The following is a 24,295-nucleotide window of genomic DNA, read 5'->3' on the forward strand; positions in this document are numbered from 1 at the left end:
CTCTGACTTGCCATGATCCAACCAGATTAATATCATACACAGTACTCGGGTTTCAAGACATATCATCTATTTGAGCATTTAGGTGCTACCTAACTTTGTAGCCAACTGGAAAAAGAACGTTTCATGTACAGTATGAGGCATCTGTACAGCCAACAAGATTGAGAAGCCATGAATACCTTACTATATAATCCATGTAATCTTTGTACATGGCTGTGGTTCCTGTTAAGAAATGATCATTTTTTTTTCTTTCATCTGCTTGTTTGCCGTTCATAGACTAGAACTCCCTAGAGCCTTTTAACGCCAGAGAGTGTTAATGATTTTACTTTACACGTTCTTGTAATCTTGTTACACACATTACACCAAGAAAGAGTATCAACATTTTTTTTTATTATTATTTCAACAGCTATGCCCAAGCAATATGAATTACCACTGAAATGAAATCTGTCTAGCAAAGCCAATCATAGATTCTACAAGTATAAAAAATTAACACCAATTAAAATGCCTATTCCCTTCACATACCTCCAAAAATAACTGCAAAGAATCTGGAATCCGGATACGCTCATTATTTTCTGCAACAAAAACGTCTAAAAACAAAGACAAAAATATATTTTGTACATTTGTCTTTTCATTTCTTATTCAAAAGCAAAATCCACCAGCTTGACATATGGAAAGATGGTGACTGAAAGCATGTGTATGAACACAAAATATCCAAATGGGGGAACCACTTCCTAAAAATGTCAAGTAATTACACTAAATAATAAGAACTGGTGCATTTGTAAAATACATTCCAAAGACAGAAATGGAAAATTGTACAGAAAAATGTAAGCCAACTAACCTGCCCCACATAGTATACTTTGCATGAATTCCATTTGGTGATGATCAACCTGGAAATACAATGAAATTATACTGTTAAATGGGCTACCAATGAATCATTTGACTACCTAAATATGTCAACCAGCTAAATTCAGGCTGTGAGCAAGAACTGTTGTTTTTTTTTTTACTTTTTTTCTTTCTCAAATTTTCTAGATTAAGCCCGGGAATCTGTTTTGTGGCTCAAGATGTTAGTTTACAATTAATTATGCACTTTATTAACATATATGTTTTTGTAGCAGTATATTTTAATTTATTATAGTGATTTAATGAACCCACACTAAACAGTATGGGGACCCAAAATTGCTTTTCTGACAATGTAATCCTAATACAAACCAATCATATTATAGGTACATCATCAAAATTTGGCAATAATTAGTGTCTTGATTTATGGTGTTGAATAAATGATTTGTCACCTCTCCATCGAGGTGGAGGACATCCACTTTGTTGATGTCAGCTGTTGTGGAGTGCTGGTTAAGCAACCTTAGTAATTTTGGCAACAATCCATCAATCCATCTGAATATAAAAAAAAGGCAGGAAGGAAAAATATTGGAATACTGATTTTTTTGGAAATGTAATTCATCCCAAGTAAAAACTTTTACATGGTAATATGGAGCTAGCAATATATTGATATGATAAGTTCCTTTCTGGCAACAAACATCTGAATATCAATCATAACAGATGCTGTATACATGTCTCTGGGATATGCTCATCTGCTTTAAAGACCTTCATTAAAGATGATACATTCTCAGTGTAAATTAAGCATTCCAGGAAAGATCATTCTTACTCATTATTCATGCACCCCATTAGATGTCCAGGCTGGAGAGCATTAATAAAAATAGTACTTGTGGTGACCTTCTTTCCCTGTACTTTGAGAGTTTCCAAGCAGGTTTTTATGCAGTGAGTCTTTCCACATCCTGAGGGGCCTGTAACCACGACCTTATAAAAAAAAGCACATGTGTATCATAACCAACACAAATGTTTACGACATAGGTACAACATGTCTTTCATACCTTAGTGCACTTTTTATAATAGAATAATGAAGCAAAACAGTACCTATGCAGCAATCCATAGCAACCAGTCCAGTAGACTAATTAAACCTTGGTTCTGTATTCACCTTTTTTTACCTAAGGAGCCCACTATGTGCATTCTTGTAAAATAAATATACATGACCTGAAACCTAAGGACACCTTAAGACAACTAGTTTCAAAAAATGGATGCAAATGGTCACAAAGAAAAAAGCACAAACTCACTCATGCATGCTTTTAAACCACTTATATTTCTTTGAAAGCAAGCATAACACTCAAATTACAGTAAGCCTGATACATTTAAATAAAAAACCCTAAGTATACAATGAAAAGGGATGATGACAGATAGATGTCCTGTACCTGTCAGTAGAAAAAAAGTGTTATTTATAAAAAGAACAGGCAATAAACTTTAGCAACCACCAGGATAAAGTAACAGCAAGGTAACAAAATGCTTGCAAGTGGTTTTATATAAAATATGTATTTGCTTATATTAATATACTATTTGCTGTCTTCCAATAGCTATCTGTTATCTTCCAGTATTCCTATACATAACATACTCTGGTAAGGAAGGCTTTGTGTTAGGTGTGACTGGAAGTTTAATGATAATGTACATTGTGTGTGTTAGGTTAATGTATTTAAAGAATCCCTAGCTCATAGCATAAGCAATTGTCTCAGTCATTTTCATGGTGCGTTGCAATTAGTCATTATGAGCGACATCTGTACTTACTGTTTGGAACTTTGACGTTAGCTGAACCAGATGGGATACTTTGGATACAAATGCATTACTGGGAAAAATATGACATTGCTCTGCTGCTTTTATTATTGCACTTGGGACCGAGGTTTCTCCGGCACATTCAGATGAGGAAACCTGCTGTCTAGGAGCATATTTTGCATCAATGATTGCAGACAGCGGACCATCTGGAGTCAAACAGACATAACAGATTTAGTTGGAGGAACTAGTTCTATATGACTGCACGTTAAACGAATCAACTAATTTACAGAAATGTTGATCCTATTACCTTGAATTTAAAAAAACAATAGCAGGTGTAACTTTTCAAAAACAAATAAAAGCACATTTTGATGGGGTTTAAAAGACCAAACTTAGGGCCCAGTGTTACTTTTTAGCAAGTGAAAGACATTAAGGGTGGTGGCAGAGGGGGAGATTAGTCACCCAGCGACAAATCTTCTCTATTGCGGGTGACTAATCTCCCTGAAATGCCTTCCCGTCGGCAAGAATGCGAATCGCCGGCAGGATGGCATACGTATTGCTTCGGAATTCCGAAGTCACCCGAAGTTTCCTGGTGAGGCAAAGAAAAAAAAAAGATCTGCACTTTATTTGTCTTTTCAAAATAAATTGTATTTGTGATGTTTCTGTTACATGTTTCATGTGTTAGTACCAGTACAATATTCACATACACCGATTATAAATGATCATATGAAAAGAAGGCCCAAAGACAGTCCGGTCTTTGTTCGACATGCTGCCCAGTGAGAACCTACAGTAAAGCTATACCTGTAAGATTGACCCGAATATACATTATGCACACACACAAAAGTAGAACCATGTGCAGGTAACAATAATATAACAATATACAGCAATGCACAGAATATCAATGAATGTAACAGCACAAAAGAGCAATTTGACATAACTACTGTTAAACATTAGACAGTTAAGAAACATATTTGTTTCCATATTCCATATATTGCCATATTTTTTATATACTGAAGCAAATTGTTATTGAAAGATTAGGGGAAAAGCTAGCCAGCATTTTTCAAAATGTTCCTCATACTATAACAGTCAAAAATAAACAAAATGTGGCGATTCATTAAAAAAAGGGAATTATTACAAAATAAAATCTCAAACCGTAAATTCGTCTCTTCCAGTACATGTGTGCAATACACTCTCTGCACTAGCATTGTGAACCCCCTTTGACCCCCTCCAGAGCCAAAAAGTTGAGTGTAGGGGGGAGGGGCAGCAGGAAAGCAGTGTCAGGGCAGCATAGGGGTCACAATTGCCCCTTATAATATTTGTAAAAGCATATAAGAATATGTGTATTCTACACATTTATTAAGCTGTGTCCTCAAATTGTTATATTCTATTTAAGGTAAAGTATTCAAACATTGAACCAAACACTTACCCATTTTATTTTCTTTATTTAAGGAATTTAAAAAATTTAAAGCGTGTGGCCATTCAACAGAAACCAGGCACTTTAACATATAGCCCACATCTTCAGAAATCTGTGGAAGCCAGAAGTGATACAGTGCCACTATTATAGCTTTTTCCTCAATGCCTACTTGACCGTCCTTGTCTGTACATGTCAGTTCTTGTCCTGAAGTGTTAAAGAAACAAAACAATTATTCTAAGTACCATGGTATATACAGAAAACATTTCATGTAACAGAAAATGTATACAGAGAAGTCATCATCTAAAACTAGAGAAACATAAATTCAGTTGTTTTTTTTTTTTAAACAAGAGAAATATAAATTTACATGTTTATAAAAAAAACAAGGTGCCTTGTACAAACAGAGAGTAGTGTACAATGCACTTGGATTCAGGGGCCACCAGTGTTCTGTCCTGCAAGGAAATGTCTCCTTATCTCTCCAATATCAAATGCTATTACTAGAATGTTATATATCCTGTTTCCAAAAATCAGAACATCTGTCTACCACACCACATTTACATAGTAGAACTATAAGGCTGGTAGAGCTGATCCTCTACCAGATAATGATGCATTTTGGTTTTTCAACACAGGCAGACTTTATATTAATCATACCGTAAGGAAAGTAAAATATTATATATATTTGTTACAATCTTTTCTTTTCATGTAAAACCCCTGTGAATACTTTCTCTTAAGTGTTTTGCTTCCATCTTTACTACTAATCAAGTAGTAAGGATGGATGGGCTATTTTGTAGGCAAGCATTACATTTTATTTGCAGACTAATATTGATATTCCCCCCAAAACATGGATTATATGTAATACATGGCAAAGCCTAGTGTGCCCCTGATGTCATTATATTTAGTATGACAAATATACTTTACAGCAACATTTGGTTTCTACATGGAAATACTCTGTAAAATGAAAATCTGAGCAAGCCTGGCTCCTCAATAACTTTAAAACATGAACTGCAGTCTGTTATTTTGTTATCACAGGCCCAATTGTAATGTCTTTCCTTTGTTAATGTGTCTGAGTCACTTTGAATCTATCCAGGCAAGAAGAAAATGCAGTAATGTGTGTCTGAGTTCATTCTCCAAGGTAGGCTGGTTAACCTAATTTGTCCACTGAATAAGATCTGGCCTTGTAAAACACAAACATTTATCCTTTCACTGATATTAGATCTAGACAGGCAGTTACATGCTCTGCGACAATGCATCGTTTATGGAGATAAAGCATTTATTTTTGTAAGAGAAAAAATCATCTTCGGTATAAACATAATGCTAACCGCAAAGCATCATACCATCTATTATATATTCTGCAAATGTAAATGTCAAGGAAACACATTTTCAATTTCTTTTAAAGGAGAAATAAATCTTAACTAAAGAAGTAGGGCAAAAATGTTGTACATTATGTTTATGGCTTCTATACCAGCCCAAGTGCAACTACAGCCCTTTAGCAGTGAAGATATGTGCCTCCATAGATGCCCCAGTAGCTCCCTACTTCTTTTCTGCTGATTCACTCCACTTGTGCTTCTGTCACTTACTGAGCGTAGGGGCCGGCAAAAATATTGACTTTAATAATATTAAATATTACAGGCAAACCTCATTTTCTGCTTGATGATTTGCAACGACCCATAAGCTAAGCTTCTCAACAGCTGCTCAGAGCACACTGGGCATGTCCGTGTCAAAGACGTTCCTAACAAAATCCAAGATGGGAAATTGATTGAGGAAAACGATCCAAGCCAACTTTGAAGGAATGGATCATTACTCTTATAGAGATGCTGAACCTTAGGCTGGTGTAGTAAGTTCAGTGTATAAAAGATGGCATTTCTAGTCATATTCATTTTTAGGGTTTAGTTCTCCTTTAAGTTAATTTAAAGCTTCACCAGATTAGGACAGAAAGACATTGTGTTACAAGGACATAAGCTCGAAGGACCTGCACAATTTTCCTTCCCTGCTAAAGGTGAATAGTGGGGTTGCTGAAGATCTCTTTAGCTTGGTGTTAAATCCAACACTCCAATCTTTGAGCCTGATGGCAATCACTCATTAATGGTACTAATATAATAAAATAATTTCCTAAACCAGTTGTAATCTTTATAAACCTTGAGAGCACTACATGGGTTAATACGGCCATAACAAGTTCAATACCATTCTGTTCCAAAACCTAGAGGGCAATTGACAAATTTCAAGTAAAATCTTGGCATAATTCCTTACCCTTTCCCTTTACCCCTTAAAAATGTGCCATGTGCAATACATATTTGCAATGTAGTTACTGTCTAATTAAGAAAACATGTTTTCTTAGATTCTGAAAAAATTTAATTATATTCCCTGTATTCTATATTCTAAAATGTATATATTTAATACATTGCCTATAATCCGCTCCAAAGGACAACTGATTGAATGCCTTCTATTCTGACTCCAATTGCTGTATTAGTGTTTGATTTCCCCACGAGACTGGTAACAACCATGTTATGATGCAGGACAAAAAGAATATTTCTTTTCCTAACCTCAGAGTAGCTCCTCGCTCATGGAAGGCAGGAACACAAAAGGATGATGGGAGGAACTGACATCACACATGAAGAAAGGGAGTAGGAGGGTTTTGGAAACAAGGAAATGCAGAGCGTGACATATAGCGTTGGCCACTATGTGGCAGCATAATGTTTGGTAAGGATATAAGCACAAGCAATTAAACATATACATTTTAATGTAATGAAAAAATTAACTGCTCGGGTAGCACACCTTCTTATCCTCTGGCCACATTTTATTGTATTCACACACTCCCTAATGTTTGCACAAAAACTTGAACTTTTAGAGTTAAAAATAACAATTTTTTTATATTTATACCCCGAAACTGCAAAAAGTGCAAATCCGAAAATCCTCTATCTGAAACATGTAGAGGTCATGTAGAAGTCAATGGCAGATGTCTCTGAAATTGCTTCTTGACATTGTGATCTTCACTGGATAATCCTAAAAAAGTCTGGGTTTTTGTCCAATAATGTCAAGTTTTGAGAGTGTCAATGATATGATATGAATTGACGCTCAATTTTGGTGTGACGCTTTGTTGCTCTGATTTTTTTGAGAAAAATTATTGATAAATGAGTTCAATTCGCGGAAGGGAGTTTGGTCGATGTTGTTTTCATAAAAAACTGAGATCAATTTTAGTTTTAGTAAATAAGCCCCTATATGTTTAGTTGGTGTGTGGCTCACATAGAAATGCAGGGAAGATGTAGAAAAGAGCTGGGTTTCGTCCTATAATACAAAAAAAAAATCGAGCGTTTCAGGAATGAAATCCAAAAACATTTGTGCGATTCGAGTTTTCACTCCATTTTATTGAGTTTTTCCCCACCCAACTTTTTGAAGTTATTTTATTCATAAGTAAGATATAATCATGGATGGGAGTTTGGTCGAGTTTGGTTGAATAAAAATATAAGATAAATTTAAGTTTTTTGTAAATAACACCCTTAAAATCCAGTATGTATGAATTCTACACAGCACCCAAGCAGAGACCTGGGCTGTTTAGAAATTGGTCAGCTTTCAGAATGTCAGAATATGGTTAGCAAAGTAGAGGGATCACAGCGGTAATTATGCCTTTTTATCTTCTGGCATGTTGCACTGTATCAGAACTGACACAAATATCTGAGCAAAGAAATGTGTTCAAAATGATATGGAAATGTGCTGCTAAGAGATTAATAACTGTTCTTCCAGGAAGAAAGATGGCTCTTTACAGTCGCTCTATTATTTGAAAAGAAAAGAAAAAAGCTCAGTGATGAACCATCCTTCCTAGAGCCATGCAGCACTGCATTATTATTCACAAGCTATAATCATTTCTGTCAGCTGCAGTCAAAAGCACTGAACAAGGAGAGGACTTGATCTAATAGATAAATATAGTCATACACACACACAGTTCTTTTCACATGAAGCACAATTTCTCAGCAGATACATACATAAACAGGAATGGAGATTTGTGTGTTATAATGAGAGAAAGGCATACAAATTTGCCACAAGATTCCACTGAATGAATACAGTCCAGCTGTGGTAAATATATACTTTATATATCTTAATATCAATGTGACCATAAATGTATTATCAGTATCCAGAAAGCTGCAGTGTTTGTTCTATAATACAAGTTGTGCAATGTAATGCTCCCTTCCTGGCCTAGTACAGCATGCACACTAACATATGAATCAAAAAAATAAAGTTCAATTCCTAACAAATAATTTTGATTTTAGTGCTGAATTCAGTGCTGTCTACTGACAGGGGCCCAAGACCCTCCCTTGTGTGGCCACCACAAGTCAGTCTGCCTGCTTTGTCTGCTTACCATGTGTAAGATTTAAAAGGTATCAGTACTGAGATTAACTGGCCCCTGCATTGTTTAAACCTCAAATTCAGACTATAAACCCCTGCATTATTCACACATGTATTCCCCTGCATTGTTCACACATGTAACACCTCTCCTGTTCAGACCCTAAAGCCATGTACTGTTCACATGTCAGACCCAAACTAAACCTGCCCAAATTATTCACCTGTTCAAACTCATACAAACTGCAGAGAAGGGGCACCAGCACTGTGCTGCTTTTTGTAGCACAAGATGAACTGTTCATTTTAGAGTGGCCCTGATAGGTTTCCCTGTCTCCTGTTCTATTCTGCCTGCCCTATCCTCCCTGTGTGCCCCATACTCTGCCTGCCCTATGCTTCCTGTGTGTACCATACTCTGCCTGCCCTATGCTCCTTGTGTGTGCCATACTGTGCCTGCCCTATGCTCCCTGTGTGTGCCATACTCTGCCCGCCCTATACTCCCTGTGTGTGCCATACTCTGCTTGCCCTATACTCCCTGAGTGTGCCATACTCTGCCTGCCTTATGCTCCTTTGTGTGTGCCGTACTCTGCCTGCCCTATGCTCCATGTGTGTGCCATACTCTGCCTGCCCTATGCTCCTTGTGTGTACCATACTCTGCCTGCCCTATGCTTCCTGTGTGTGTCATCCCCTGCCTGCCCCTCTGCCTGTGTATGCCATAATCTGCCTGCCCTATGGGGAGATGGAGAGGGAGATAATAGCAACACATAGAGAAAGTATAGCAACAGGTAAAGGGAAGAATAAATGAGGCAATAATGCTACATGGAACTGGCAAGTAGTGCCAAATGGGCAACTGTGCATATTATATGTTTGTGAGGTTTAACGTATATCCAAAATTACTGACCAACTGCTGCAATCTATAAGGGCCTGTCAAAAAGGGCCAAAAACATTGGAATATAGCCCCCAGCTCAAAAGGGCACATATATCAAGTCCAAAAATATATTCCAAAGCATTCTTTCAAAGTTTAAAAAATTATTCTTTATTCAGCATAAATATTAAAAAAGTAGGCATACAGACCAATTGATGTTCCGCCTTACGCGTTTCGTACCTACCGGTACGTATTCATAGGCATTAAATAAGTACCGGTAGGTATGAAACGCGTAGGGCGGAACATCAATTGGTCTTTATGCCTACTTTTTTAATAGTTATGCTGAATAAAGATTAATTTTTTAAACTTTGAAAGAATGCTTTGGAATATATTTTTGGACTTGAGGTTTAACATATAAACAAATGACCCAAGTGCATCCATGATTGGCCAACATGCACCACCTTTGCTATCTAGTCATGTAAATGTAAACTATATATTATATTGCATGCACTGTCACACCAAAAGTTGATGTGTAGAATTTGAAATCGGGTTATAGGATTTGTTATGCAGAAAGCTTTAAATTATGGGAAGGGAATTTCCCATAGACTCCATTTTAAGTTAATAACTCACATTTTTCAAAATAATTTCCTTTTTCTCTGTAGTAATCATACAGTACATTGTATTTGATCCCAATTAAGATGCATATGCATAAAATATATGACACATAATTAATGTTAGTGACAAACATAAGGCTAAAATTATATAATTATCATTAATATTATTCCTTATAACCCGGTTCTAAAAGAACAAGCAGTGTGATTTATATGAAACCTATTTATGGGTATAAAGCTTTAAAAATTAAGGAATCTATAGAGATTCTCTACAGCTGTTACTGAATACTGTACTCCCAAGTACCTTTATATTGTGTGGTGAATTGGAATGTATAAAGTCCATCATTTCTCTATTAATGAACCAATAGGGCTCATTTATAACCATTTATACACTGGAATTCACCTGCCTAACAATATCTTTTTCCTGGCTGTAAAGTGTTTGTAGGTGATTCATTACACAAAAAGCAATTCACCAGACCATGAAATAATAAAGTTTCCCTATAACTTCAGCAGAGATGTATTACATAAACATAAATGGAAAACTCAATGTGAAACCATTAATTTAAAAATAAATCTTTCAAAGTACCATTTAGTTTGTTGGATAGTTTCATAGACAAGCAAGCAATTTATGCTAACGTCAAATGGCCAAAAATGAAGCTGACTCAAGTATTTCTCCATCTGAAGCATATATTATATCGATGCTGCCTATTTATAAATGAGGTGCCAGCAATAGTTATTTCACCAAAATAAAAGTGACAAATTCCTTCATTTATGATTTATTTTCCATCTCTGTAGCTCACTTACTAAATTCATCCTTCTTCCTTTAATAAGGAAAAACAATTTTCAGCTGTTAATAAAGATGTAATACTTAAAAAGGAAATCATTTTAGTAAGGTTTGCTTTGACTAGACATGGGCAACTCTATTCTTTTTGAGTCTTGATAAGCATTATAGGGCACAACCACCTGCAAATTATTTTTCTGCCAGTCGGTGAGAGATTTGGCTTGTAATTCAATAAAGAACAATCATAAGCAGTATGGATCCAGCCATACATTATTTGAATATAAATATTTGGTATAATTGTTACAAATTAGTGTGCAGTAAACTTTTGATGGCCATCTATAGCGACTATAGTAGAGGCAGGTATAATGGTAGATTGCGATTTTTCATTTTTTGCAGGATTCCCCTAGCTTCCTTTCTCATGGTGGAGGGTTACACCTCTAATGCCCCCTTCTCTGGACAAGATACAGTGGAGTAGGCATGGAAGGAAGCTACAGGATACAACTCAGAGATCCAGTAATGCATAATGTAGTGTATTAAATGCTTCTATGCATCTTATAGGACTACACCCAGTCTACTCATGTATAAAAAATTAAAGGCAATGTTACCAAGTAAAGATAAGATTAATAGTTGTTTCAATAATTCAGTATCATAATATGGACTGTTAGTAAAGTTGGGTACAGGTGCACGTGCCCAGACCTAGAGCTTGAGAAATACAATAAGAATATTGGGCAGGCACTAAAAAACATCCATTGAAAGGTGCAGCTTATAAAGTTTTATTTAGGGAGAATACATCCTAAATATACCAAAAAGACAATATCAGATGAAAGGTACAGTACAGTGTTTAATTCAGGGAGAAGAGATCCCAAACATATCAAAAGGAAAACCTTTGCTTTTGATGTGTTTGGAATGTCTTCTCCATAAGTAAAACTTTTTTTAACCACACCTTTCAACTGACATGATCCAAGTTTAAGGGCCAGCCAAGTAAGGAAAAGATAAAGACATTAACGTAAAAAAAAAATGGCAATAAAACCAAAATAAGTCAAAAACATAATACCTTTGAAGGGCATACCAGTGAAACAAGACAAATAAACTACAAGGTCACCACTATCTTTCATTGTTGCTGAACATATAGCAAAGTATATTATCTACCTTCACTTTCATCCTGGGCTCTTTGGAGAGACTTAAGACGTTCACCAGCTTCAGCAAGCAAATTTGTGATTCCACAGGCAGATAAGCATGGATGTTTTTCTTGAAGTCACGTCCATAAGAAGAAAGAACTTTCATTAGTGGAGGGTTCAAACAACACCAGCAGCTTAAAATACATTTTTTAATGACAGAAAATTATTCTTACCTCCTCCTGTTGAGAAAGCTCCTAACATAGATGGTTGGCACACCTTTGTAAAGGATTCAAGAAGGGTATTAAGCTTCTGCGCCAGAAATGAAACATTTGAAAAACCTAGAAAGTCAGTAGATGTACAAATAGTTATTGGCCAGCTTTTACTTTGTACCAATAAGGCACAAATACAAGCTACAGTCTTATTACTACAGAAAAAAATATTAACAATTAGGATTATTTGCTTAAAATAGTCTCTATGGGAGATGGCCTTCCTATAATTCAGAGCTTACTGGATACGATTTCTGAATAAGGGATCCCATACATGTATATTGCCAATTTTTTTCTGTTGATTTTAAATTAATTGATATTTTAAGAGCAATAAAGGTCATTAAAAACTTGTTTTCCATGAAATAATGAACATACTTCCGTTAACAGCAAAGGTTAGATCTCTTTCATTAAAGTATAACAATATTTATTAAAATGTACTGAGAGCTGAGGCATCTTCATAATATTGATGTACTGTTTTAGTACAACATATTATCAAACTGTCTAGTTTATATTAAATATGTATAAAAACAATCAACAGGATAACTAAAATTTGTGTGCTGTGGTTAATTAGATGTTCTGCAAGTGCAAGTATAGCATGTTAATTGAAATAAAACTCCACTTTTTTTGTAAAATACAACATCAAAAGACATGCATTTTTATATTTTATGTCTGGAAATGTCAATTCAGACAAAATTAATAACAACAATGATTAAAGGACATACTATGTTGTTTAACTTTTTATGAACTGAAGTAATTCTAATCTCCATTCCACTATTTCAAAAACAACTGCTCTTTAAAATTTCCTGATACGCATCATAATTCTACACTATCCCAAAATAACAAATGTCATTATACCCTCAAATAAAAGATGAGCAAATGCTACAGTGTAACCACTAACTTTTTTAAACAGAAGAAACAACGTGCTGTCATTCCATTCCAAACAGCAGCTTGAATATTGTGGCCTTTTGTATGTCTGGCTTGGAATTCTCTCCTCAATAAACACATTAGATACATTTACACATTCTACTGGCTTCATACCCTGTCATCCATCTGCTGCGGTGGCTTTCTGCCGGCTCGTTATAACAGACTGCCAATTTTTTTTTACATATAATTACCACGAATGAATAGCAGTTAAAATATTTCATAAAATGACTCCTTCTTGTTGTGTCTATTATTTTTTATAATGATAACTTTTCTGCTGCACGAAGCTATTGTACTGTAAATCATTGTGTAACTGAAATAATTACAGCAAAGCATGGCGTACAATTTTATAGAGGAAAAAAATGATCTCTATTATTTAGATTTAATGCCAGTTACTGTTATGATGAAATTTGTAACTGAGTTGTAAATATGTCACTGAGAGCAATAGCAAAGGAGATTTGCCTTTATAATCCAATTCTCTTTAAGTCTTTCCTCTTCTGTCATTCATGTAATGATCTGCAGTCTCATTTGTCTAGGAGGCATGGCTCTTTTTTGTTCCCTCGGTACATACAAACACATTTTAGTGGACTTCACTATTGCTGTTAACCAACCAACTCTCAAACTGCTGTTCCTCTCACTTCTTCACAAGAAAGTGGACCAATATTTCCACTCATCCACCATGGCCTCTACCTTGGCTTATTATTTCCCGACAATGGGCCAGATTTAATTCAGTGAGAAAAAATACTCTCCTGGTTTATCACGTGAAAACTCATGGACGAGGAGAAAAAATGTCATATTAAGTTCCAGCTTTTTCCCATAGACTTAAATAGAATGTTCACATGATAAATCGTGAGATGTTTTTTTGAATTAAATTGCATCTCAAATTGAATCCCGTCTATGACTTTTCATGTGATAAACATTTTTCTCACTGAACTGAATCTAGCTCATTGTTTTGTAAAGAAATTCACTTTTTTTATTTATTTTTTATTTTTTATTCTAGTTAATCAACACTTTTCAACTAGCAATACCTGCCTTTCTCTAAGACCCCTAACCTTTCAAGGACAAAATTAAAAGCATGAAGAATGACATTTATAATATGGTGACCTACTCACTTCACTTACAATAGTACATTGGCTGCAATCCTAGAACAAATTAACCCTTTCTTTCCACTCCAACGCACAGAACCCTTCTATAACAAAGATGCAATTTATAGATGCTTACATTTGTTGTGTTCCAAATCCATCTCTATTGTAAACTCTCTTGCACAAATTGATTTCTCTTTGAGTTTGAACACCTTCTTATTTATTAAGTACTTGCTTTTCTGATACTCTACTGTACCAATATGTTGGTGCGTTATAAATGAAGTATAACAATAATAGCATGCAAGGCCTACTTCAAACAACTACAAGAAACCTTTAGGATTAAACCCAGAAAAGATTCAATACCTTTCAAGAGAAGCTGAGCTTCCAGAATGGGAATGACTGGCACCTCACAAACTCCAACAATTCGAAAGTTATTTAGAAAGGTGTGTGGCAGATTACTTGGTTGGGGAGATTCATTCCAATTCCAAGTGGAATACGGTGGCCTGAATTTCAATACAGATTAAAGTAAAATTAAACAGCCTTAAATCTAACAAAAATAAAATGTGAGCATCATGATCATACATTTACAAATATTATTTACAGAATTTATAGATAGCCTTAGTATTAAAAATAATACAGCACAGCAAAATGAAAACTCCCCTGTGCTATGTTGTTTTGTTTTGGTTACAAGCATCATTTTAAAGGAGCAGTAACACAAAAAATTTCACCTACAAAATGTGTACTTTAGGCACATCATTAGAAATAATTAACTACGTAATTTAAACAAATTCTAGTGTCCTTTGCTCTGTTTTCCCATTTTTATGTGTGATGCTAGCTAAAACGAGAGATTAAAACAAGTTTGTGCTAGGTTCCATTTATCTAGCTCTGCAGTACAGAGACCCTAATTTCCACGTGTGTCTCAAAAATAGGTTAATGCAAGTTTACTAATTTTAGGGACTTTTTATAAAATATTCAATACTCAGGAAGGGTTTGACTGGCGAACCATTGCAATTGACTGCATTGCAACATATCATGGTACTTTTAATTTTTGTCTCAGTGTATGTACTGCATGGGCTACAGCCAGCAATGAGCACACAAAGTTCACAGTTTTTCCACTGATCAATTAAAATTCCAGGGCTAAAGGTTTCCTGCAACACTCCCCAGTGAGTGTCTCTCAGCCAAGTTGATTTCAGAATAATGGCACAATGCAAGATGTACAGTGAGCTGATGATTCCAAGATTCATAGGTTTCAAGAGTATATATGGATAATAGACTGCAGATTAATAATTACCCCTGCATGAATGTTAAAATATGCACCCATTTATATTCACTGATTTACAAAAAATGTCAAACAGAAAATAAATTGCAAAGCAAAAATAAATGCAGATAGATGCAAGATACAGGCGCTTATTTATAAACACACAGCTATTATTCTTTTAATTTAACAGTTATTGCAGTCATAATTCTTTCCTAGATACAACTGCCAAAATGTCTAATTCATTGATGTATAAAACACAAGTGGAAAAAATCACACAGCTCTCCCCAATTAGCAAGCAAAATTAAGCTTTCATACCTATTAATAATTGCAATGCAAGCTCCTGCTGGGTTTAAAGGGACTTCATCCAACTGTAAAGTGACTGATTCTTTCCCACAATGCCTTGCTGATTGGATTTGTTCCAGAAGCTGTGCAAGCAACGTAAGGCTGGATTGTGGCAATTGTTCAAGTCCACTGATGCTAATCCAGGCCCCTGCAGTACACACAAAGCATGTTCAATAAGATAAATAAAATGCAAGATAAAAATATGCAATTATTGTACAGATAAAATACTTGTACAGTCTTGTATGAAAATATTGTAAACACTGTAAAGATTTAACACAAGAAAGGAAGCAATCTCTGTTGTACATGCAACAGCACATCACAAGAACTGCCAGGTGTTTACAGTGAACAGAACTGTGCTCCAAGGCATTTGTATTGCTACAGTGGTAATCTCCCAATAGCAAGCACTCCATCTTTAGTTTATAAGAACAGCTACACATTAAATGAGCATTGATTGTGTTGCTGAGCATAAAACACCGAGATACTTTAACTGCATAAACACCCTGCACTGCAAATTGTAAGCAATGTTGACTCCATAAAGAATAAATCAAGAATTAACACCAGAGAAGAATGAAAGTCACCACAATTACCAACAAATGGATTCAAATCATAAATTTTTGTATTTATACAAAAATAAAATGTACAGAGAGAGAGATATTAACATTTGGAACCTGCTTCCTTTTGGCCAAATGTGTGTGCCAGCTCTTTAATCAACAGAAACGAATAATATGTTTGCTTATTGTAACAGTGATTGGTTTCATATACTGTGTTATATTTTTCATTTAAGAAGGGCAACTGTGCTAAGGGTGTTGCATAACCCCACACTAGTTGGATCCTTTAAATAAAGTTATGTACGTACTGTGATTACTGCATTTTAATTGATTTGATCATCCTGTCGTGTAGTGCAAATTTCCAGGTGTTTGTTGCATTTATTACCTTATAAATATAGAATATATTATCTGAAATGTGTGGGACCTGGGATTTTATAGATAAGGGAGATTTCCATAATTTGGATCACCATACATTAAAGGGGACCTGTCAAACAGACACAAGCTGTTTAATAAAAGTTATTTGCAAATTAAACATGAATTATTTTTTTTAACATCCATAACAATTATAGAAACATTTAAAAATCTCAATCATTCATTGCCTGCCCCACTTCTATGCCTTAGGCATAGAGGTGGGGCAAACAATTACCTTCAAATTACATTCAGCACTTCCTAGAGGCCACTTCCCTCTTCACACCCTCGTCCCTGATCACCATCTAACTGTGCAGACAGTGGGCATCAGGTGCCCCCATGCTGGCACATAATGAGATTTTGGCATGATACAAAGCTGCCTTAATGACAGTGTTTACAAAATGGAGCCTTTCTGCTTGCTGTGTAATTCCGAGACTGAAGGAAAGAAAATTTAAATAATTTATGTAGTGCTATGAAGTGAAGTTTATTTTCCTTGACAAGCATCATAGAAAATAAATTGGAATTATTTCTTAAGGTGACTGGTCCCCTTTAAGTCTGCTGAAAATCATTTAAATGGTATATAGACCCAATAGGATTAGTTTGCCACAAATATGGATTCATGCAGCTTAGTTACCATCAAGTACAAGATACCGTTTTTGTTATAACAGAGAAAAAGTAATTAGTATATAACTATAATATAATTACACTTCCTTCCCATAATTCAGAGCTTTCTGGATAATGGGTTTCCGGATAATGGATCCCATACCTGTAGTAACAAGTATAGATAAAATAAGAGTGGTGTTTATACAGTATATCCCTAAAGTGACTATAAAACTTTGAATTTAAAGTATTTTCAAATTGTTAATGAAATGGAAAAAGATCTATAAAAATATGGAGAAAACCGTTGCCAGACAGATTTCATTTGCTTGGTGTGGAATGATGTTCTTCTGCTGAATAGTATAAAGTTGTATTATTGTCAAGAACATCTTAGAGTGTGATTATTAAAGAATACACAGACAGTTCACCATCACAAGAAGAGAACTATAAAAATGGTATAGTAAATAGAGAGCTGGGTTCCTTTACTTCGATCCAAGCCAGGGCACTCGCTCAGGCAGTTTGACTGGTTTCTGTGAATGTGCACAAATGCAATAGAAAGCTTGTTGTAAGCTCCACTGTGGCAGAGAGTAATGTATAATTTCTGTAAAGCATTGTGGAATATATTGTCGCTATATAAATAAAAAATAATAATAATACTGCAATCCTGTCTACTTTGAGGTTAACTAAATTATATATTAATGAAACCAGCATATGAAACTATGGGACAAAGAATAGGAAAGTAGAAGAGGAAAGGAGCAATGCTAGACAAATGCCCTCTGGTTTTAGTTTTACTGAGTCAGGTCAAGACAAGTCTACTGTAGTTCTCCCTTTTCTAAGCTTAATACATAGAATACGGAGTCAAAAAGTCATCTTTGCTCAAATTTGAAACATCGGTCTTTCATGCTTTGTAAATGTTGTCTGTTTGGACTAACTGTTCTTTTATGATTGGATTATAGTGACTAGAAATCAGTTTTGACACGCTATGGTTTATTAGAATGCTCAGCCTTGATTTCTACTGGAGAATTGCATTTGGTAGTGTCGGGGAAATTCATTTATCAGAGACCACTTGAGGTGAAAGGCAAAGTTTTTTGACACAAGCACTGTGGATTCTGAACTCAAAAGAGTCAGAACATATGACATGAGAACATACAGGAGTAAAAAGGGAGTTACTGGGAGAGCATAGATATATTGCTTCACAGCACAGAAAAACAAATAACTGCTCTTACAGCTAAACAGGTGGCTCTGCCCTCAAGGCCGGGGTAGCAGTGACCAAGGCTAGCATAAAAACAGAATCCATCAAGTCCGGGGGGCGTGAGTTGCATTCACAGAATGTTATTCTCTTTCAGTAGTATGTTTGACGAATGGCATATTAAATCTACAGTTACCCAAGAATTAATGTTTATGCTTCTGTGGATAGTGTTTACTGATGAAAGTATATTACTCACTGATAAGTTCTTTGGTATGGAAGCAATTATCAGACAAAAACTGTAGTCGATTAGCCATAGTGACCAACGCAGTGATACAAACTGCCATATGCTCTTTTTTTCTTTTTTAATGGATTGTATACAATTAGAAAGCCACCCCCGTGTTCAGTCTCAACTGTTATTTTATTATGAAAAGATTTAATCTGCACTCTCACTCCACAGCTGCCAACATGACCACAAGACTTATTTGTAGTAATGTAACAACTAATTGAAAATGTATAACTATAATGGAAAGGATTGTCTTCAACATTAAATCACTTTAGCAAGAGAATTAACAAATTAGCCCATAGTCATCTTCCTTGTCGAAAACGAGTACTGCAGAGAATATTGTAATCATTTATAATGAGAATTCACTGGAATCACAGTGAAGGCCAAGCATTTAGAATGGGAGAATATTTTTAGCTATTCCTGTCCGGCAAAATGAAAAGTATTAAAGTTTAATTTTTCCCAGCTGAGAATTCATAATGAAACAATTGTATTTAATGCGACTCTTAAGGCCTTTCATTTCGACGTGTTGTACAGAACAGAAATTCCTTTACCTGCAGCAGCCAGTCCTTTGGAGACATCTTGCAGAAAGCTGTAATCTGTCCTCTCTGTGCAATTAAAATGAAAAAGTGGCTTACCAAGGGCCATGCAGAGCTCTCGCACAGTAGATCTTTTGCCGCGTCCCTGACGTTAAAATGCAAAATCATTTTTAAAAAACCATAAACTAGCAACAGCAAGTCTGAACAAAGATATTAGGAAAGCTTTGAGCTAGGAAATCTGCCATTAATATAGTCCAGATGGTGCAAAAAACCATAAATGAGTAAAAGTCATCCAAATGTTGTTTCTTTTCTTTGTGTAAATAATGGCTGTATATCACTTGAACCAGCTGGACAAATTTTAAAATGTAGATTTACTTCTAGCACCAGGGCTACAATAAAATGGGATTTAAATTTTTTTTTCTGCTTTGTGCCTAAATTAATCAAGCATGTAAATGATATTAAAATGACATGGGCTATCTACATACAGATCATCGCATACAATTATATGAATGCCTGCTGAGCAATGTATACTTGCTTACTTTGCTACAAGCTAAACACAGACCAGATAAAAGATAGAACCGATTCGCAGAAATAAGAGGTGTATCAGGCAAAAACCTGTTACCCAGGCCGGCTCCTTCATGTCCAAAACCCTAAATGATACTATAAAAGGAAGAAGGGAAGATTCTCTAAAAAATTTCACAACTACTCCTAAAACTCCAAATTGCTTCTAAATGATTTGCGGTGGTATTTCCTTTAAACAGGCCCTACTATGTTACGTGGATTTACTAAAACTAAAAAAAACACAACTGCAGTGAAAGACACTGCATTAGCCCATTAGTCGAGTTAACTTTTAGTATGATTTAGAGAGTGATATTCTGAGAAAATTTACAGTTGATTCCATGTTTTATTAACTTTTTTCGAGTTATTTAGCTTTTTATTCAGCAGTTCTTCAGTTTGCAGTTTCAGAAATCTGGTTGCCAAGGTGTGAATTGCCCTAGCAAACATACACTGATTTGAATAGGAGACTATAAAATATAAATAGGAGAGTACCTGAATTGAAATATGAATAATCAAAGGTAGCGAAAACAAAAAATGTGTCGCTTTACAGAGCATTTGTTTTTAGATGGGATCAGTGATCCCCATTTCAAAGCTAAAAAGAGTCAGAAGAAGAAGCCAAATAATTAAAAAAAAAACTATAAAAACAAATAATGAAGCCCAGCTGAAACGTTGTTTGCTCTGGCCATTCTATAACATGCTGAAAGTTAACTTAAAGGTGAACCACCTGTTTAAATGATCTCTTGATGAAAACTCTTTATATTTCTAATATTGCAACAAAAATATTTTTAAAAACTACCTGGGGACTAGCACACAGTGCTTCAATCCCAGAGGAGACTGCAGACATTACACTGAAAAAGATTCTTTCTGTCAGTGGTGTGATGAGCATGTGTGTGGATGGTCCTTGATATTCATACCCATAGAGGATCTCCGAATCACCAATCTGAAAATGTCAAATCTGTAGTTAATGAGCAGAATTAAACATACAGTTATTACAGAGCAAATTTGAACAACACATTAAGCTTTTAAACCCTACTTGAAGGTGTTACTGGTTTTCTGTTTTAAAATAAATACTATTGTATTGACTATTGGCCTGTTTTAGGATAAAAGTGGTGTTTTTTTTTTCCTTAAAAATACATACACTACAAATTAAAACTATAAAACATACAATATATGGCATTTGAGACATTAAATCATTTCATAGAAACGTATGCAAATGAAAAATTGTTTACCTACTGTTCTACTGTTATTACATTTACCGTTTAAACTGTAGCCCTCTGTGAGTAGGGACTGATGTGAAGGATGAACCATATGTTAGTGTCATATAAAATAAAAGGTAATTCAAGGTTGGCATAAGAGATTGTAACATGGGAGCAGGGCAACATAGGGTCATTGGCACATGGAGTACAGTACTAAATATAATTTAATAATCCATTACAAGTCCATTACTGCTAAGTTGCTGAGAGCAAAAGTGAATACGGTTTAGGATGGGCTCATCACTGATGTTTGTGGATCTCTAACTAATAAATAAATTTGACACAAAGAAGAGCTTGTCATGGAAACAACCAAAGAGTAGTTACAGTGGAAAGGTGAACCTGACATTGACAGGCTGAGAGTTTTTTCAAAGAAAATCTATATCAAATGAGTAAGACAGGCGAGAAAGCATTGGTTAGGAATGTTTCTTGGTCTTCAGCAAAATACTGTATTTCCTTATTACTTGTTCAGATGGCACTTAAAGAACAGACTTACTTACCCTCACATTTATAGCACCATTGTCATCATACTCATAGCTCAGATGATGACTTAGTTTCAGCTTTGGAACTGCTTCATTAAAGTACTGTTGCATAACATCACGCTAAAATACAAAAAGAAAATGAAAGTTAAATCCACCTCAAATTGAGTCAGCCTATTAGTAATTTCATTTGTGCATCAATGACTTATAAATGTTCTGTCAAAGAATGAAATATTTTAGTTTGCTACATCCTTTAGTATAATTTAATGTCTATGCATTTACAGCTTTTAAGAAAGAGCCTCAAGTGGTGGAGGATTAAGCCTGTGGAACCAATGTTCTGAGCAGTCTTTCTCCTTTAAAAGCTAATGGTGGGGAAGACAAGAAATGCTATTAAAGGTGCCAGCCTATAAAGAAAATGGCCAGAGGTAAATAGTTAAAACCACCATATGGTGTTACCATGTGTTCTTGGGATTACTTTGTCTAGAACCCCAAAGAGACAGGTAGTAGGCAATGTTTCTCTTGATTCTTTTGATTGGACTTGAGCAGGACATCCAATAAGACCCCATGTCACAAGTATTAATCTTTTATTGTAACGTTTGCTTCAAAGTTGATATCTGCCAGAACATATACATTGCAGGGCTTGGGGCCTACATTCAGTTCTGACCTAGGCACTCTCTGCAAAGAGCATGTATATGTGGGTTTCCTTCCACAGGCCGGTTCATGGCCAGCTAATAAATGTGACCCTAGTGTGTGTGCGGTGCATGATATATCAACCCTATATACTGTAAATATATTATAATAATAAAGTGGCCTCTTGGAATTGGCCTCTTCCATTTCAGTTAGGGTTAGATTAAAGATACAGTAAAACTAAAATGTTTTATTTATATTTGTGTGTATTTTATATATGCATACAATGCCTTACAGTGTCAAATGAATATTATATATATATATATATATATATATATATATATATATATCATTATTTGCAGCATTTAAATTACCTGATATAAAAGGAGAAGTATATGATTAGCAAGTTTTACAGTATCACATGCTGACAAAGATGTTTTAATGATTGTTTGACTTTCTTCTTGTTTTTCACTGGAATCACTGATATTGTTGCTGAGTAGTTCTGATCTCTGTTGTTCATCTAAGTGGACCAAATATTGAGGAAACAACGTAAGCATTTACACAATGATCAGTTCATCTACATAAAAATCTGAATGCTAATTGTTTCACATATCCATTAATAAATAAAGCCCCAACTCGTTGGTTGGGGAAGCATGCTGTAGGTTATAGCGTACAACAAATAAAGGCTAGTTCAACACGGTGTATTATTAAACTCTGTGGAAGTTGTAGGTTCATCATGTGTATCATTGCAATAGTCCTTTAAACCACCAACACTCCTATATGTTACTTGTGGATAGCTGAGTAAAATGAAGGAGTGTCAGAACCACTATATAGAGCATTAGGATATGCGACTCGTAAAAAGACCCTGGAACCTTACATGCTAATAATAATAGCAATTTCAAACCTCCTTCTACAAAAGGAGTACTCTTTCACTAACAAAGGGAAGGCCAAAGACAAGCATTTCTCATGCCAATGCCCAAAAGTTTTTAATGTAACCATTGGCTCCTTTGGATAAGTGTATCATGTAGAAATACTAGGATTAAGAACTACAGTATTTCAGCTAGCTGTGGCTTTGCTACACATGAACAATCTTTAAGGCACTAAAGGTAAATACTGCCAGTAATGAACCTGTTCATACCATGGAACCAACATCTTGTGCCAATTATATTATTATATTACTATGAATAACATTCCTAGATTAGATCCCTGATATCTAAACTCCCATACCTGATAAACCTACTATTTTATGGCCCATAGTTCAAGTTGGCCTGTTAGCCTGCATCCAGCAAATGGCTAAATGTTTTAATAGCTGCAAGGCTATTTGGTATGTCTGCTCCAAGCCCTTTACAAGCACACTTAAGTTCCTGTGAATATTAGCTGTTAATATATCCAAAGCATGACATTTTTAAAAAATAACAGATTTGTGTTTGTAATCACATCATGCTGTGTGTGTTTTAGTTTTTTTAATATTAACTGTTCTATCAGGGACTGACTGGAACACAAAAAGCTTCATTCTATTTGAACACAAAAGTATTATGGCAAGCAATAATGCTAAACTGGAACATTCAAACCACATTTAACAGACTTTTCTGTATTCCCAGCTCTCAAAGGGCCCCGGAGCAGATCAATGGACGCCAACTAAAATCATTAAGTATGACTTACCTTGGCCATTTCCTTCCTTCTCTGCCTTTGAGGTTCTTTTAGACTTCTGCAGAATGCCTTTCTGGGGAATTTCATTTAATGTCTTGGCAGAGTATTCAATTCCTTCTGTCAGATCCTTAAGGCAGTGCTATAAATAAAAGGCACAATGCTTTATTGCTAGGGTCAGCAAAATTATTTTACTCAATGAGCTCTTAACTCAAAATACTTTATAATGATTACTATTATTATGGTTACGTCACTGGCAGCTGAGCTCACTTGCTATGCTCCCAGCTTGCACTCCTCACATAATAAAAATGTCTAGGGCTTTTCTGTAGCTGACACAATGAGGAAACTATTGTTAATTCAAATGGCTACAGTGGTCTTTTTGAGATCTCTGATATTCAACATCACCCCCCCCAATCAACCAATCAATCAGTCAGTTTAACTACTGAAGATGTAAAGTGGTAGATATGTTCACCATACTATTATAGATTATGTTATCTCTATGCTTTACTCTGTAGCTCACAACATTGATATATTGCCTACAATTTTAGGATTCTCATATGTTCACATATGCCATTTTACAAT

At 35.3% G+C, this 24,295-nt stretch overlaps 1 protein-coding gene across 1 annotated transcript in view; it reads right to left on the reverse strand.

Annotated features, from left to right (window-relative positions):
* Positions 1–24,295, reverse strand: part of LOC108708347 (dynein beta chain, flagellar outer arm) — a 242,968-nt gene that overhangs the window by 155,191 nt on the left and 63,482 nt on the right. The window contains exons 38-52 of the mRNA XM_018246944.2: positions 23,729–23,855; positions 22,441–22,586; positions 21,461–21,562; positions 20,507–20,650; positions 19,168–19,297; positions 15,565–15,739; positions 14,355–14,494; positions 11,956–12,060; positions 11,754–11,852; positions 4,034–4,225; positions 2,626–2,816; positions 1,658–1,809; positions 1,287–1,386; positions 836–884; positions 520–584 (exon numbers count right to left, since the gene is read on the reverse strand). Coding sequence (XP_018102433.1) covers positions 520–584; positions 836–884; positions 1,287–1,386; positions 1,658–1,809; positions 2,626–2,816; positions 4,034–4,225; positions 11,754–11,852; positions 11,956–12,060; positions 14,355–14,494; positions 15,565–15,739; positions 19,168–19,297; positions 20,507–20,650; positions 21,461–21,562; positions 22,441–22,586; positions 23,729–23,855 — 1,917 coding nt within the window. The remainder of the gene's footprint in view (positions 1–519; positions 585–835; positions 885–1,286; positions 1,387–1,657; positions 1,810–2,625; positions 2,817–4,033; positions 4,226–11,753; positions 11,853–11,955; positions 12,061–14,354; positions 14,495–15,564; positions 15,740–19,167; positions 19,298–20,506; positions 20,651–21,460; positions 21,563–22,440; positions 22,587–23,728; positions 23,856–24,295) is intronic.

The sequence above is a fragment of the Xenopus laevis genome, chromosome 2L (assembly GCF_017654675.1).
Source record: "Xenopus laevis strain J_2021 chromosome 2L, Xenopus_laevis_v10.1, whole genome shotgun sequence".
NCBI lineage: Eukaryota > Metazoa > Chordata > Amphibia > Anura > Pipidae > Xenopus > Xenopus laevis.